The sequence below is a fragment of the Cyphomyrmex costatus genome, unplaced genomic scaffold (genome assembly GCF_001594065.2).
Source record: "Cyphomyrmex costatus isolate MS0001 unplaced genomic scaffold, Ccosl1.0 scaffold219, whole genome shotgun sequence".
Taxonomy (NCBI): Eukaryota; Metazoa; Arthropoda; class Insecta; order Hymenoptera; family Formicidae; genus Cyphomyrmex; species Cyphomyrmex costatus.
Window position 1 is genome coordinate 1,257,553 of NW_017276246.1, and position 15,524 is coordinate 1,273,076.

At 28.6% G+C, this 15,524-nt stretch overlaps 3 protein-coding genes across 3 annotated transcripts; 1 reads left to right on the plus strand and 2 right to left on the minus strand.

Annotated features, from left to right (window-relative positions):
- Positions 1-1,040: 1,040 nt before the first annotated feature.
- On the minus strand, positions 1,041-7,154 carry JHBP-1 (take-out-like carrier protein). The gene is made up of 6 exons (XM_018539688.1): positions 7,040-7,154; positions 5,427-5,519; positions 2,427-2,577; positions 2,177-2,310; positions 1,718-1,867; positions 1,041-1,356 (listed from the first exon to the last, which is right to left on the minus strand). Exons 1-6 carry the CDS (start codon positions 7,095-7,097, stop codon positions 1,208-1,210), a joined length of 735 nt encoding a protein of 244 aa, XP_018395190.1. The 5' UTR covers positions 7,098-7,154; the 3' UTR covers positions 1,041-1,207.
- A 1,489-nt stretch (positions 7,155-8,643) lies between these two features.
- Positions 8,644-10,027, minus strand: LOC108773768 (uncharacterized). Its single transcript, XM_018539690.1, has one exon. The coding sequence runs from the start codon at positions 9,955-9,957 to the stop codon at positions 8,749-8,751; it is 1,209 nt and encodes a 402-aa protein (XP_018395192.1). The 5' UTR covers positions 9,958-10,027; the 3' UTR covers positions 8,644-8,748.
- Positions 10,028-11,493: 1,466 nt separating this feature from the next.
- LOC108773712 (zinc finger protein 880) lies at positions 11,494-13,484 on the plus strand. Its single transcript, XM_018539618.1, has 4 exons — positions 11,494-11,685; positions 11,778-12,029; positions 12,109-12,606; positions 12,687-13,484. The coding sequence occupies exons 1-4, from the start codon at positions 11,494-11,496 to the stop codon at positions 13,239-13,241; spliced, it is 1,497 nt and encodes a 498-aa protein (XP_018395120.1). The 3' UTR covers positions 13,242-13,484.
- The last annotated feature ends 2,040 nt before the right edge of the window (positions 13,485-15,524 follow it).

The following is a 15,524-nucleotide window of genomic DNA, read 5'->3' on the forward strand; positions in this document are numbered from 1 at the left end:
AGAAACTATCTCGACAAACGTGTAGCCGAGGGGGTAACCACTAGCTGAAATATTGTCCCACAGATTACATGATTTTATTTGATTTCATACGATTTTATCTGATGAAAAATAATTTTCTTCACTATACATATGAAGTTATTTAGTAAAATAAACGATTATATCTGATATTATACAATTATTTCTTGTAATTGTATATGTAATTATCGGATTATATATATAAGGATTTCATATGAATCTTATACTGATTTCAGGAACTCTATCCCACGATTACATTAAGTGGTTACTCCCTCGCGTTTAGCTGTCGATTCGCTTGTGAATCTTTAAACTTACTTGTGAATCAATTACGTCGGTCAATAATCGCTGATTGTGAGATTTTCGATCGATGATTGCGCCCTGATAAGATAACGATATGCAAAGCGTGCACGCACCACTACCGTCTCGCTTGCGTTGTGCCGTACGAATGATATGATAACATGACCTTGCGTCACGAGTGAGCACAACAGCCGCGTCGCGCGCTTACCTACCTACGCTTACCCTGTTCAAATTAAACGACCGTTGCCTTTACATTGTTTCTGAGAGAAATGTTTATTTTATTCTAAAAGATATTTTTACGCGGAATCCTGTTCGTTACATTTCAAAGCTATCTCTTATCGTATGTATTGTACTTTGTTTTATTAGCGAGTTTAGATCCTATGATTCATGTTGGATTATAAGATAGAATTTTATCTATATTTTTACATATGTATATATGTGTGTGTGTGTAATTTTAATATATGTACATTTTATACGTTATAGTCTAATTCTTTAAATATTATAATTTTTTACATGTTAATATACTCTTTCACTTTTATCTTACAAATAAGTTTTATTCTAGAAGATATTTTAAGAAGAATTTTGTTTGTTACATTTCAACGCAATCTTTTGTATACTTATCATGCAAACTGTAGTTTGTTTTATGGATTTATTAGCATATTAAAGTTCAGATTCATGACTTATGTTAAATTATAAGATAGAATTTTATTCGTAATTTTGCACGTGTGTGTGTGTATGTGTGTGTATTTATATAATATATGTATCAGTCTAATCCTTGGCACAATTTTTGACAGGTTAGTACATTGTTTTATCTAATTATTAGCTTACAAGTAATTACCACACTAAAAAGAAATAACGCAACATATATATATTACAATATAAAGCGATACCTTATCTACTTAAAAATCTTATTCATTGGCACGCGGGTAAAAATATCATTGGTGATTTTAGTGAAGACCAAACCGAAAGTTTCTTCATAAGGTGCTTCAAGCTCCTTAAAAATTAAATCCGAATTCTGATTGAGGAATCTATGCATTTGTTCACCTGCAATGAGTGAAGTATTTTTTAGTGAAATACATTAATACAAAAATATATTAAATAAATATGTACAATTTATTATTTTTTAAATTAATTTAAAACTAAGATTTTGTATAAATTAATTTAAAACTAAGAAATTAATATTTTTTTAATACAGAGTTTAAAAAAACATTCATAATTTTTTACATTTATATCTTTTTTCTTGTATTTTTTAATTTGATTTTGTATAAAAATATTGTTACATTTATGTAAAATCTATTTAACGTATATTATAAATCTGTGATAGAGAGTTCGTTTTTATGTATATTTATAATAAAATAATATCAATTATGTTACCAAGATATTGATTAAATAAGATTTAATATACCTAAAATGGAATCTCCATTGAAGAGATTATCGAATTGTAGGGTTACATGCTTAGGTGAAAACTTGACAAGATACTTCTTCGCTCTCATGTAAATATCTCCATCCTTTTCAAACTTTTCATAATGTGTTTCGTGTTTTGTCTTTAAATCATCTAAAATAAAAATAAACAGGCTCAGCTAAAAAATTGTTACAGTTATTTCTAAACGATCTATAATTTACAACAGAATTTAAGATAAAATCTATTTTATCATATGTGTCATGTAATAAAAAAAAATTGGTGTATATGATACACATATAAACTACATATTAAAAGGCGCATAAAAAATACATAATATATCAAATATTATGAACAGAATTCTATTCTGAAATTTATATAATATAAATTATAGACCATCTAGATTTAAATTGTATAAACAATAATACAATATTGCATGCAATTACGAGGAAACATAATGTTTACGCATAGATATATTGCATTTTCCTTCTCCTCGAATTGGTAGTAATAGAATCTTGCCATCGAGTTTGTAATCGGCAATAAAGTCCACCTGAGTATTGAAAGAGTCGGATTTAAATATTAAATTGTCCCAGTCTATCCTAAGAAAAATAATGATTAATATGTTGATTATTTAATTAAATGTATTTTCTATTATATACACCAATTGATTTTACATTCAAATGCTCGATTTGATAGTTAAAAAAAAGTTACGTACTGATAATTGTAGAGTTGCATATTCTTCGTGAGTCCATGTATCTTGACATTTCGATATTCCTGTTTGAGTGATACCGAGCCTTCCGAACTACCGATTTTTATGCTGTTAATTGCTAGGGGTTCAATAGGTAGAATTTTAAAGTTCTTCAGACCTAAACATGAACACGACAGGCACTGAATGTGCGAAGTAAATGTATATCTTATTTATATACTCTTTTTTGTGAATACTCGTGAATTTTGAAATTATCTTATTGTACTGCAAATTTGTAATTATTTTATAATAATTTTTATTCTAGAAGATTCAGGGGAAGGGCCGTGACCTCCCTGCCCTCCCTTGATTACCCGCCTAAGGGCACTTCTCTTTTCTATTTAAACGGTATTTTTGTCAATATACATCAATTTGACGTGGATGAACAATTTACAATACTGAGATAAAAAATCTCGATCGTTGTATTCGTCGTAAATTTTTATTGGCATAGCAAATTAAAATTAATTATTCGTATTCTACAAATCTAGAATAATAATTTGCAGATATATATTTTTAGAAGCGTTAATTTGCATTGACATGTTTCATAATAATTGTAATTACGTATATTATCGTAGAAATTTATTAAACGTGTATGCAGTATAAGATAGCATAATAATTCATGTCAGTGAACGTAGATTAAAGTTGTAGATTATTTGATGATCAAGCAAATCATGACTTTTACAACTGCAGTGGTGAGTGCGTGCACTTTAAAATTATTTCGTAGTGTAAACGACAATGGAATTATTTGTTTGTCGTCATAATTTTTCAAAACGAAGAATAATTGATAATCGCGAAGTAATTAATAAAATTTATTAAAATATTTTTGTCTCGAGCTATAATTCTTTGTTAACTATAATTCGTAAGTAATTTTTCATGATAACTCTTTTCGATTTGGTTTTTCTCATGAATAGAAAAAAGTGGTGTTTCTTAAAATATTTTGTTAATAAGCATACATTTTTATCAATCTAATATAATAATAATTAAGAAAAGTAAATATTATAGTTCTTCAAAGGAAACGGATATTTATTGTATTATGTTTGATGAAATCATCATCGGAAAAATACTTGATCACTTTAACGAGAATCTATAAAGAACTGTTATGATACATTAGTAGAAAAAAGTGATTGAATCGCTCATATATATTCATGACCCATTCGGATTTGTCAGAATATTGTTTAATTATGTTAAAGGTATAATAATTTTATTAACAAATAAATTATTGATAAGAAAATATATATATTGATAACCCTTTTATTAAGAATATTTAAAAAAAAACATAAAAAACTCTTTACAAATTTTAAGACAATGACTTAACATAATGATTAAAAATGTTATTTTATATTTTAACAGATTTTTATTACATACTCTAAAAGTAGGACAAAATAAAATAGATTTTATAAATAAATAGTATATAATTTTGTATAATTTTTTTATTAGGAACAAATTAAATTATTATTAAATAGTATGCTTCACGAAATTATCATTATATATATTAACTAAAATTTTACAATAGATATTTAGAAAACCTAATAATGAACAATTCTAATTTTTCAATATTATTATTAATAAGTTAGTGCTTCTTATGTGTCAAAAAGTTTACTTATTTTGAAGAAATTCTGATCAATGTATAATTATGTATATAAAGTATAAACAATAAAACAACACTACTGTAAATAGTTAAACTTATTTAAAAATAAATTAATTTTTGCAATTATATAACAATCAGATATTTTATTACGCATTGCTAGTTTACCATGACATGTCCTATTATGATGAGCTAATAAATACTCTTCGTATTAAGAAATGTTACGTTTGCGGTGGAAGATAAAACATCTCATTTAATTTCCGTGCACGTCAAAGTAATTTGAATTTTATAGACGTTAGATTTTATGGACTTTTTATAACTCTTGCTGAGGCAATAGTACTGGTAAAGTGGAAAACAATCATTATGGTTTAACCACTACTTAGGTTATCAAATATACAAAAGTAACGATTTACACCAATATAATATGTTCTCAGTTTTATACATAATACATATAGATACATACAAATTACATACATAATTATTAAATATTATTTTATTTAATATGTACTTATGTATGTATATTTTTTTAGTATATATTTAAAAAAAAAATATACATGCTTTAAAATTATTCTTTATTTATAGAAAAAATGAATGAACGAAAGAGTTTCTTATGCTTTTTTTTTCTTTCACGAATCGCGAAAGTTCGATAAAATGAAGTTTAACGAGTAAAAATTTATTGATAACTTATTATTATAGTTCAGCAACTAGAAAGTTGGGAAAAAATCGATTTCGCATGATAATATATAATGATTATCATTATTAGATTTTTTCTGAAAATATGTAGAAAATACAGTTTAATAATAATTAATGTACAAAATATTATATAAATTAAGTTTTCGTTTATAATGTACGTTAAACTTATACATTGGAGACTGCGACATTTTTAATTATGAGTATATCAATGAACATATTACAATTCATTTTATATAATAGATAATATACGTGCGTATATATAATCCATATATGATATATATAATTATGGGCACTTCTATGAATTCTCTAAATATATACATTATTTAAACTATTGGAACAATTAAATGAATATCTCCGCGATGATAATTATTTACGATATAAAGTAAATGTACAGAAAAAGGAGTGAAATCATAAAAAAGTTGATATCTCTCATAACATACACACACACACACAATAAAAATTCTTAATTTATTCTATATTATAGAAAAAATGAAGAAATATTCTTTTCATTATGCGCGCGCGCATAAGAAAACTATGAGACAAACTGTGAAGAAGATATATCTTTATATATTTATTATTCTTTTTGAACTTTTAAACTGTGCGCACACTTTTAATCTTAAGATTTTCCAACTTTCTTAAAATTTTTAATTTACAAACAATTATTGCATTGTGATGAAAAAGAATGATGTATTTACCTTTGGCCATTGAGACGACTGCATCTTTGACAGCATCCGTAATGCATTCTAATAGTTTCGGGTCTGACTTCTTACAAGTCTTGAAATTGTTGGCTGTAAAGTAGAAAAAGAGAGAAAACTATCGTGTGTAAGTTATTACATAACTGACTGCATTGCTGTAGATCCAATAAACCTGTGTGCTCACTCGATCTTTAAACGGTTGTTAGCTTTCTCTTTAAACCTATACGTATGTCAATTTCGGTCAACAGTGTATAGTTAAACTTAATTTAATAAAAAGCAATTTATTGCGAAAATAAATTTAATTGTTAATTTTAATGTAATATTATTAATGGTTTAGCACACAATTATTTTAGTTAAAAATACATAATAAAACACAATTTGTGTTTGTATTAAAACCGATTCTTGTCACAATTTTTATGTTGATCTTTTTGATGTATCTTAATTTAATATAATATGATTGTATTATTTAAACATTTTGTGTCAAATTGATATTCATTATTTCTTGATGTCAAAATAACACAATTTATGAATAAGTAAACAATTATAAAAACATAAAGTAATTTATTTTTAAAGAGAAATTCTGAGATATATGAATAAAAGCGTTAATTTAATATTATAATCGTCAATTTTAATTTAACACATTAAAAATGTTAAATTTACCAAAGAAATATGATTCCACAATTTGCTTATAAATTGTGTTGTATTTTTGTATTAATTTTTTACGTAATATTTGTGTTACTTCCTAATATTTATATTTTATGTTAAATTAAAAAATTTGGATGGACCATTTGGAAACGAGAAATATAATATGTTAAATTTAACAAATTTTTCAACTATATACATATTTTTTGATTATCTTATATATAGATATTGTATTTAATTAAAAACTATACAAATTTATTCATATTTTTAAGTATTTTATTAAATATAAAAATTATTATGTGTGTGTATATATATATTATATATATAATAATTATTACATATATACTATTATTAACATTTAATTGGATTAACTATGTCTAATAAATTAATTATGAGATAAATTTATGTTAATTTTCTATTAAGCACTAGATTAAATTTATATATTATAGTTTCTTCAAATTTTTATTTTTACTTAAGTTTTTTTCAGTCAACAACTGATTCATAATCATAAAATAACTTATTAAATATAACTTGATAGACAGTTATTAGCTAAGAAAAACTCGGGTAAAAACCGAGAAAAATTTGAATAATCGTGATTAATTTTGATACAAAAGAAGAGTATCGTTATATTATTATTAATTCAACATATAAAGAAAAGAGTAAATAAAATAAGATGTAATTTTGATATTTTGGTTCATATTTTATTATATATAAATATATAAACCGCGCGCGCGCCGTAAGAGGTATAATTTATTAAAAAATATTTAAATATTAAAAATATTATAAAATTTAACTTCAGTTTTATTTTATAATTAAAAAGTTTAAAACCATAATTTAAAAAATCTCAAAATTTTGGTATATTAACTCAAATATTTTACAGTTTTAATAAGTTTTTTTTAATAAAAAAAAAAAGAGTAATATTTTTGGTAAAATAATTTAGACGAAAGGAAGGTACACATTATGTTACTTACGAAGATCTAACGCCGTCGCACTTGCAATCACCGCGAGCAAGAGGATCACCTTTATCATTTCTGAATTTTATCTTCCGACTAATTGGAAGAAGAAAGTTTTTATATGAAAATATTCAGCAATCGTTTAATATGAACTGGAAGACGTGGACAATCTAGGCGGGCTATTTAAGCACTGCATGCCCCACCATGTTTCTATGCTGGACATCGTTTATATATACTGTATATGCATGTATATTGTATATGTATACATGCATTCAGGGTGAGGCATAGAAAGTGAACACCTGTTATTGTCCAGCAACATGTCCGGGATAGGTCAGCTATCAATCGCCGTGACTTATCTACTCTATGATTATTTGATATACCTATTAATGAAGACATAATTAATTTTATGTAATTGCATATGAAAAAAAATGGCAAATATATTATTTGTTGTCTGAAACTATATAGTATAGCCACACATTGGTATTTACTTGTAATAAAAATAATATATTGAATTTTGCTATTTCTTTTTAATAAAATGTTATAATATATAAAAAAGTTACAAGAATGTTTATAATAAAAAAAAATTGTTCTTATCGTTCAATCATGAAATTACTTTGCAAATATTTTCTCGCTTAACAAGAAATCAAATTGAAATGTCTAATATTTTTTCTCTTATCCAATGATATGCAATAACAGTGCTCTATTTTAAATAGATCATTTTTAATTGAATAAAATTACCTTGAAATGATTGTAGCAGACAACTTCATTACAATGGTTCGTAAATGTTATTTAAAGTATATAAAATAAATAACAAAAGAATTGTAAACGTGCTGCGGGTGTTGCAAATAGATATTCTCAGAATTATAAGATTTATCCTGAATTCAAATTACATTTATACGCATTTGCTCTGCCGGATTTAAATCTTGACGAAAGTTTGTCTGACATTGACGCGCTTATGTATTTACTTACGCATTGCAATTCTTACTATTTTATGCATTATTCGGCAAATAGTGAATAAGTTAGCACAAAATATAATATAATTTAAATACTTTGAAATTTCGTGGATCGATCCCATTCTCTGAAGGTAAAAACTTCTGTAAGAAATTTGTTTAGCAAAAAAAATCATAAATCATAACTTATAATGTGTGTGTAATTATTATTATATTTTATCAAAAGTAGTTTTTTCAATAATGGCACAATTTTCAGTCTTTTGGAGTGAGATTTATTTCAAAAAATTGAGAGAGAGAGAGAGAGAGAGAAAGAGAGAGTATAAATTAAATTAATAAAATACTGACATTTTCCTGTTATTTATTTTTTTTCCATTAAATATTTTTTGCATTTTATTTAAATAAGTGATACATTTCATATAGAGACTATAGTTTTTGATTCGTGTGTGTATTTTGGTTTCTAAATTATAAAAAATATATAAATATATAAGTATATATTTATTTGCGATATTTTAATGGATTTGCCAAAACAAAAAAGCCACAAATAAATTTGATATCATGATGTCACTGCTATATTCACCAGAAATAAAATAATATAAAATGTATTTTTTATACAAGACATATTTACATACAGCATAAAAGAGCAAACATACAAAAGTTGAGAAATGATCGGTGTTGAAATTTTCGTTATCAAATCTTTGAGATAAAACAAGCCTATGTTGCTTATATAGACCCTAGAGTTCATAAAAATTAAAATTTGAGGATATACTTCAGTCACGTTCAGCAAAGAGCTCTTTTCTGGTACTTGAGTGCTAGACTATTTAATGGTGGTCTAGCTTTCAGGATTCCGAGATCAATGGCGTGTCCGGTGAGAGGGCAGCTTTGGCAACGTTTACGTTTGTAATTGGTATTGCAAGTACCCTTTTCTTGTCGCACTATGTATCTGGGAAAGTAATGAACGCGCTTCCTTTGCGTTGTTGCGCACGACGGCATCGTCACCACTAAATCCTGCTTGTGAATTCTGCCTGCCGGCTCTGGAAACAATCGTTCATTTAGCAGATATTGCTGCAATGATCCCGACGATCTGGATGAAGTTAAGGTGTGGCTTGAGCCATGAGTTTCAAAATAGTTTTGCTCTCGGAACTTTTTCAAGCTCTCTACTTCCTGATCCATGGAATTATCAATTGCAAGACCATCGTAATGCCTCAAACATCGTTCACAATATTCCGGTAAATCGCTCTTTGTACGCTTATCACCGCTCAGCTTCGTAGTCTTTCTCTCCAGTTTGCTTTTGCAGCAACAAGGACAATCTTGCTTATGCAACTGCGCTGTTCGTTTACTTCGCATCGGTGATTTTGACGCAGGTCTTTCGCTTGACTCTGCCGTATGTCTCTTGGATCTGATAGTCTTTCGTAATGTTGACTTTGACAACTTTCGCGGAGATACTTGAGTTCTTTTACTCGAGGCGCAGATGATATCGTCGGACCCGTTTTGTTCGCTCAATAATAAATTTGCAGGTGCCGTAAGAGATTTTGGCTCCCTAACGCATTCACTCGGCAATGCCGATCTTTCATTAGCAACAGTATTCTGCGTCCTTGCGTTTGTGAATCGGTGATAACTGAATGATCGTGGACACATCCACAAAGAGTTTACCTTATCTGCAGTCTGTAACTCACAGATCTTGTTTTGCACGTTGCGAAGGAATTGAGATCTGGGCGCATAGTCAATTTTCTGAATTCTTCTAAGTGTTTCACAGCTAATAGGCAAAGTCAGTGCTACTTGGTCAACAATGTTTTTGACAGGTTTGATTTCGAGTTTACTTTGGCAATGACAGGGCGACGCTGGCTTGTGCTGAATTCTTGATGATTTTGTATGCGTTTTGATTACCTCAGAACAATAACAACCCTTTACTGGCTTTCTGGATACAACTTTTAGACGTTGCTCTTGAGGTTTCTTAGATGTTAGCATAAGTTTTCTAGATGCTAACATATCTGGGATTAATAGAGTTGCACGTTTCGGATTGATATGAAAATACTCTGAATACAAAACAACAGTTGAATCGTTGTGTAATTTCTATAAATTGATGTTCTTTTCTGTGCAATAATTATCTTGATTCTTATGATTGTGGCAATTTATCAAAGATCACAAATAAAATCTTTTAATCTGCAAAGAGATAATAATAATTAAGTTAATTTAAGAAAGGAATGTAGAAATTTGTTCTTTTTTTCAGCTGAACTTCTTAAACAGTTATTTTTCCTCTTTCTATTTTTATATTAAAAAGAAAAATAAGAGGAAAAGTATGCAAAACATTTAGTTAAAAAATAGAGTCCTTATATTTCTGCTTATATGTAACATATACTTACAGAGTTATAAGTATAACTCGTTTATTCCAGTATTCAGTCTTCTGAAATCTTCATTAATAAGTTCTAACAACATTCTTCTCTTATATAATTTTTTTTAGGTTGTCATTCAGCGTTTCTGCTCTGTGTTTAGAACTTAATGCACATTATCATGTTATGAAATTGGATCATTTTAACTGTACAGGATATTATCATTACCACAAGAAATCCAATTTACACATTAAATATAAATTAATTATAAACAATGAATATTATAATAATCAAGATTAAGTAGATAATTCAAGTTATAATTAAAATAAATTTAAATATAATATTGGAGCACTATAAATAATGCAACATTGAAAATTTAATTATAAATATTTCTTTCCACATGCATATATCACATAATCGTTTGTGTAAGATACGGTTTCTTAACCTATCTTTTTTTTCTTTTATTTAACATTTATTCATAATCTTCAGCCGCAATTTTTATACGAAACTCATCAATGGTGAAAATTCATTGAAATTATTATGTTGCCTCTATCAACTTTTATTACAACGTACTTTGTGCTCCCAGAACTTTAACGTCTTCAACACATACCAACACATACGATTGTTATCGACGTGAAGTTTGATGAGTTTACTGTAAACAAAAAGAGACGCTCCAGGCTAGCCAAATTTCGAAAGATATATTCTTTTTGCGTTCGAGCATTCAGTTTGAGAAATGAATTATCATTCATCAGAAAAAAGTTAAGTCTTATCGAAATTATGATATAAAATTGCGCACTATTAAAATTTATTTAAACGTCGACAATTTGTCTCGCGCTAGTTACAGAAGAGAGAAATTTTATTTACTCGTCCCATCCGCTGTAACTTCACGGCGCTTTGCAACAGTGGCGAGAGCGCGCGCGTCGCCATGTTGATCATTTGATCAACTGGGATCATATGGAATGGAACGACGCTGTCCGTATTTCACGATCTTTGAACATAGCTAATTTTAACTAGGTAAGGCATTGCGTTAATGTATCGCACGACATACCGTAGATGATATCCTAACTCGTCGCGTAGTCCTGCTGCGCGAGATGTAACTGATCTAATCCGATCTCGTTGCTCCACGCGGTCAGGTTATCCGATTGTAGGTTAGAAACGCTACATTTTCCTTGCACAGGTTATTACGCGTAGCGTCATGGATTTACCCGAGGATGAAGCATCTCGCGATCTCGTTAAATGTCCTCTAACATTACCGCAATTCTCCGAGCTGCGTTCAATGCCGACTGCCGCAGCCGCTGCTATCGCCGCCATCGCCGCGGCTGATAACCGTAGCGTGCAGTCGCAGGGGGTACAAACGACTGGTCAAGCGTCTCCGCAAGAGACTTCGGTGAGTTTTTCTGCTTTCTTTTGCACCGCGTTTCCCTTTTCTCGTTAATTTTGGTTTGACATTAAAATTTTGTTGAATTCCCTTTCTCTTAGACAAATACTCTTGGCAAATACCTTGCGGCACCTTTACCTGGCTGGCAGGATACTTTGCTTCAATTATGCGAGAAGCAAGTGCTTAATCAAATAATTAATGTCCCTAGTTATAGTCAAAATAACGTGACACTAGGTGCACAATCAAGTAATTTTGGTTTAATTAATAGTCTTTACTTACCTTCTACATCACAGGCAAATATTGTAAAGCAAGAACTAGATGTCCAGTCTAAAGAAGAGAAAAATTTGACCCGGGTGAGATTCTTTAAGGTAATTCTCAATTTTTTTTAGTTATTTCTACATTACTCATAGATGTATTTACTTGTTTCTATAGGAAATGCTGTTGAAACAGCACTCATCAACAGCAGTCAATTTAATAATGGCTGAATATTTTCATAAATTTCCAACTGAATTTTCTCTACGAGATACATTTGAACTATGTGCAGAACAAGTAAAAAAGGAGAAAACGCGAGAGGAAAAAGTAGAGCAAGTGCAGAATAATATTCTAAATATACCAAATATCAGAAACATTTATCTACAAAATGGCAATTTAGCAAGCACTGATCAAATAACAGTGACTGTTAATCCGAGTGAACTGAATCTGCAAAATGAACAAGAAATTGAAAACAATTTGCAAAATGTCCTAAAAGTCGAGCAGCAAGTACAAACCGATTTGCCAAAAATCGAGAAAAAGTCGAAATTTCGAGCAAAAATCAGCGAGATTAAAATCAGCGTTAACTATGACGGAACTACGCTTTATTGTTGCCCAGAGTGTAATTTAGGATTTCCAGACAAGACCGACATCGAACAACATATACAGGCTCATCTTCAAGTACATATATATTTTATCACTTTTGGAGACTAGATTGCTAAGAAAATATATGTTAAGTAAAAAGTTTCGATTTATTTTAGGAACGAAAGTACCAATGCAAGGAATGTGGTGCCATGTTGAAAAGAAAGGAGCATCTTGATCAGCACATGCGCGGTCATTCGAACGAGCGACCTTTTAAATGTGAGGTATGTCAGAAGGCGTTCAAGAGAAATGAGCATTTAACAAGACATACTGTCATTCATTCCGGTAATAAGGATTTTCCATGCACCATGTGCCAGAAAGCGTTTTCGCGCAAGGACCATTTGAACAAACATTTTCAAACGCATTTTGGTATTCGTAAAAACAAAAAGGATGATTCTTATTATACCGATCAAAAAGATACAAGAATATTCGATAACAGTACCGAAATCGCAGTGATGCCTAAGCAAGAGACAAGCTATATTCTAAAGGACGGTTGCTTAATCAAGCAGGAAACCTCTCTTTTACAGCATCTTCAAACTATTCAAAAAAATCCGAATCTATTGCATAGCACATTCGCTGCTTTTAAAGAAGAAGTGATGAAAGATGTAAATCTGACTGAACAAGCGCAGAGCGGTAATATGAATGAAAATGCAAGGTATTTAATGCCGTCTTAGTTGTAGGTAAAATCCATATATGTTCCAAAGCAATATATGATGTATGATAGAGCTTGTAGGTAATTTTAATTTTTGAATTCATATTTTGTCATTGGAACAACTGTGACTATTCCAGATTTATAGTTTAATTTTAATACGAAACGTTTTGACATTGGATTAAAAACATACATACTTAGTTAAAAATACGAATCACGAAATAAAAATGTCATACGGTGTAGCTCCTCTATTCTAAAATCATCGGGACCGAGCATATTTTCTCTATTCTACAATTTCTTCTCACAGTCATTTCTCATTTTTATAGAAGATATTGCACGATCTGTTTTTTGCTTGATGTTAGTTGATAATGTAATACAAGCATAATGAATCAATACAAGAGGAGAAATTCAGTTTAGAGGAGGTAGCTAACTTAGAGTAAAGAAAAACTTAGAATAGAGGAGTTCTGTGTATTCATCAATCTCACACCTTTAATATGTTAAAATGTCAAAATAATTATGTGCTAAGTTATGACATAAGCTGTGATTACCTGGATTTATCTTTGTCTTTCCATTGTATTATTCTTCCTCATCTTCATTTTATATCATTTTTATGTTTCAACACTTGATTTTTACAGTTTCAAGAAAATATTGATTTCAAAATATGAGTTTTTGTTTGATAAAATTTTGCTTTATGTCAAAATTTTTATCTTAAATTTATTTAGTAATCACGTATTCAATATGTGAGCAAGCGCACATTGTAGTTTTTTCTTAAATTTTGAAAGAATGAATAATCGCTAATGTGTTAACTATATTACTCTAATCGCCTTAACTCTTGGAATTTTAGAGGCACGGAATGTATTTTAAAATTTATTCCAAGATTTTTCTTGCGTCCTATATAAAATGAACTTTTTAAAACATAAATAAAAAAATCGATGAGAGAAATTAATAAGTAAAAAAAATGCCAATTTGTGTAATTGCACGCTTGTCTACCTACTTAAGTTAGCCATAGGATATATTAGTTATTATCAACAATTCTAGTCCATGTCAATACATATAATTTTAATACCTTCTTGCATTAAGCAAAGATTCATTTACGACATTTGGACTGTTTTGATAACTAAAACACATTTATTTTAAATCTGCGTAAGTAATGAAATATAAGAATACTTTTGAAAGATATTGCTAAAATATTGAAACGGAAACAAATTTACCGATAGAATAAAAATGATGTCTTTTGAGAGAAGAATATTATTGAACAATTATTATGTAGTTTAGATACTTGGAAGTTTCTCGCTCTTTATCATACGTACTATTTTTGTTGTGTATACATTTTTATTTTATTAAATTGAATTCAGAAAATAAATAAACAAAATATGTGGCAGAATCATATACACATTTAGTCAATTTCAGAGAGAGAGAGAGAGAGAGACTGAGATTTAAATTGATATATTAACCCTTTCGTTCCTCCGAGACATATATGCACCACCGAAAAAAATAATAAGTTTTAAACAAATAATCCTATCAACTTTTATTTTGACTTATTTTAAAGAAGAAAATTTGAGTTACATGTAAAAAAAAACCGCATACTTCGAAATGTAATGTTTTCAATAAAATATATTAATATAGTTATCTAAATTTTGCAAAAAGTCAAATTTTTGAATAGAGAAGAATAATTGTTTATTATGTTGTATATTATGTCGAAAAATCATAGAATTTTGATGCTAATTATAAAATATTATTTAAATGTGGTTACAACTTTATTATGATAAATATAGTAGTGTATATATGTAATTAAAGCGTGCGCATTTGGAGAATTTTTATCATTCTAAATATATTTTAGATTAAATAATCGTATGCGTGCGTGCATGTGTGTGTGCATGTGTGTTTATACGTGTTTGCTACGATACATATTAAAAGAACGAAATTCATATTTTAAATATATTGATACTTTATTTTTCATGGTCGTCATCTTAATTCCGCTATTTTGAATTTAAATTTTGATAGTAAATTTGAATTCGGCACTCGGAGGTACGAAAAGGTTAGGTACAAATTTAAAATTTGACGAGCATTGAGGTATTATTAATGATGAGTGGAATTAGTAAATAATAACTGTCAAAAATTTTGTTAAAAAGTTGTATATATTATTGTCAGATAAAACATATGCAATTGTATACAACATATGTAGCAAAATATTCATTACGATAAATATCAAGGTGCACTTGTCCAGAGTAATTTGATTGAAAATATCTGAGAAATATCGATATTTCGTTCTCTCTCTCTCTCTCTCTCTCTCTCTCTCTCTCTCTCT

What these genes read in the sequence shown, in the direction of transcription:
- JHBP-1 (XM_018539688.1), bottom strand. Translation starts at nt 7,097, where the DNA reads ATGATAAAGGTGATCCTCTTGCTCGCGGTGATTGCAAGTGCGACGGCG. An exon ending in TGCGACGGCGTTAGATCTTC is followed by an intron (nt 5,520 to 7,039) that starts GTAAGTAACATA and finishes TCTACTTTACAG; the next exon opens with CCAACAATTTCAAGACTTGT. An exon ending in AGTCGTCTCAATGGCCAAAG is followed by an intron (nt 2,578 to 5,426) that starts GTAAATACATCA and finishes GTTCATGTTTAG; the next exon opens with GTCTGAAGAACTTTAAAATT.
- LOC108773712 (XM_018539618.1), top strand. Translation starts at nt 11,494, where the DNA reads ATGGATTTACCCGAGGATGAAGCATCTCGCGATCTCGTTAAATGTCCT. An exon ending in CGTCTCCGCAAGAGACTTCG is followed by an intron (nt 11,686 to 11,777) that starts GTGAGTTTTTCT and finishes CCTTTCTCTTAG; the next exon opens with ACAAATACTCTTGGCAAATA. An exon ending in AAGAGAAAAATTTGACCCGG is followed by an intron (nt 12,030 to 12,108) that starts GTGAGATTCTTT and finishes TTGTTTCTATAG; the next exon opens with GAAATGCTGTTGAAACAGCA.
- LOC108773768 (XM_018539690.1), bottom strand. Translation starts at nt 9,957, where the DNA reads ATGTTAGCATCTAGAAAACTTATGCTAACATCTAAGAAACCTCAAGAG.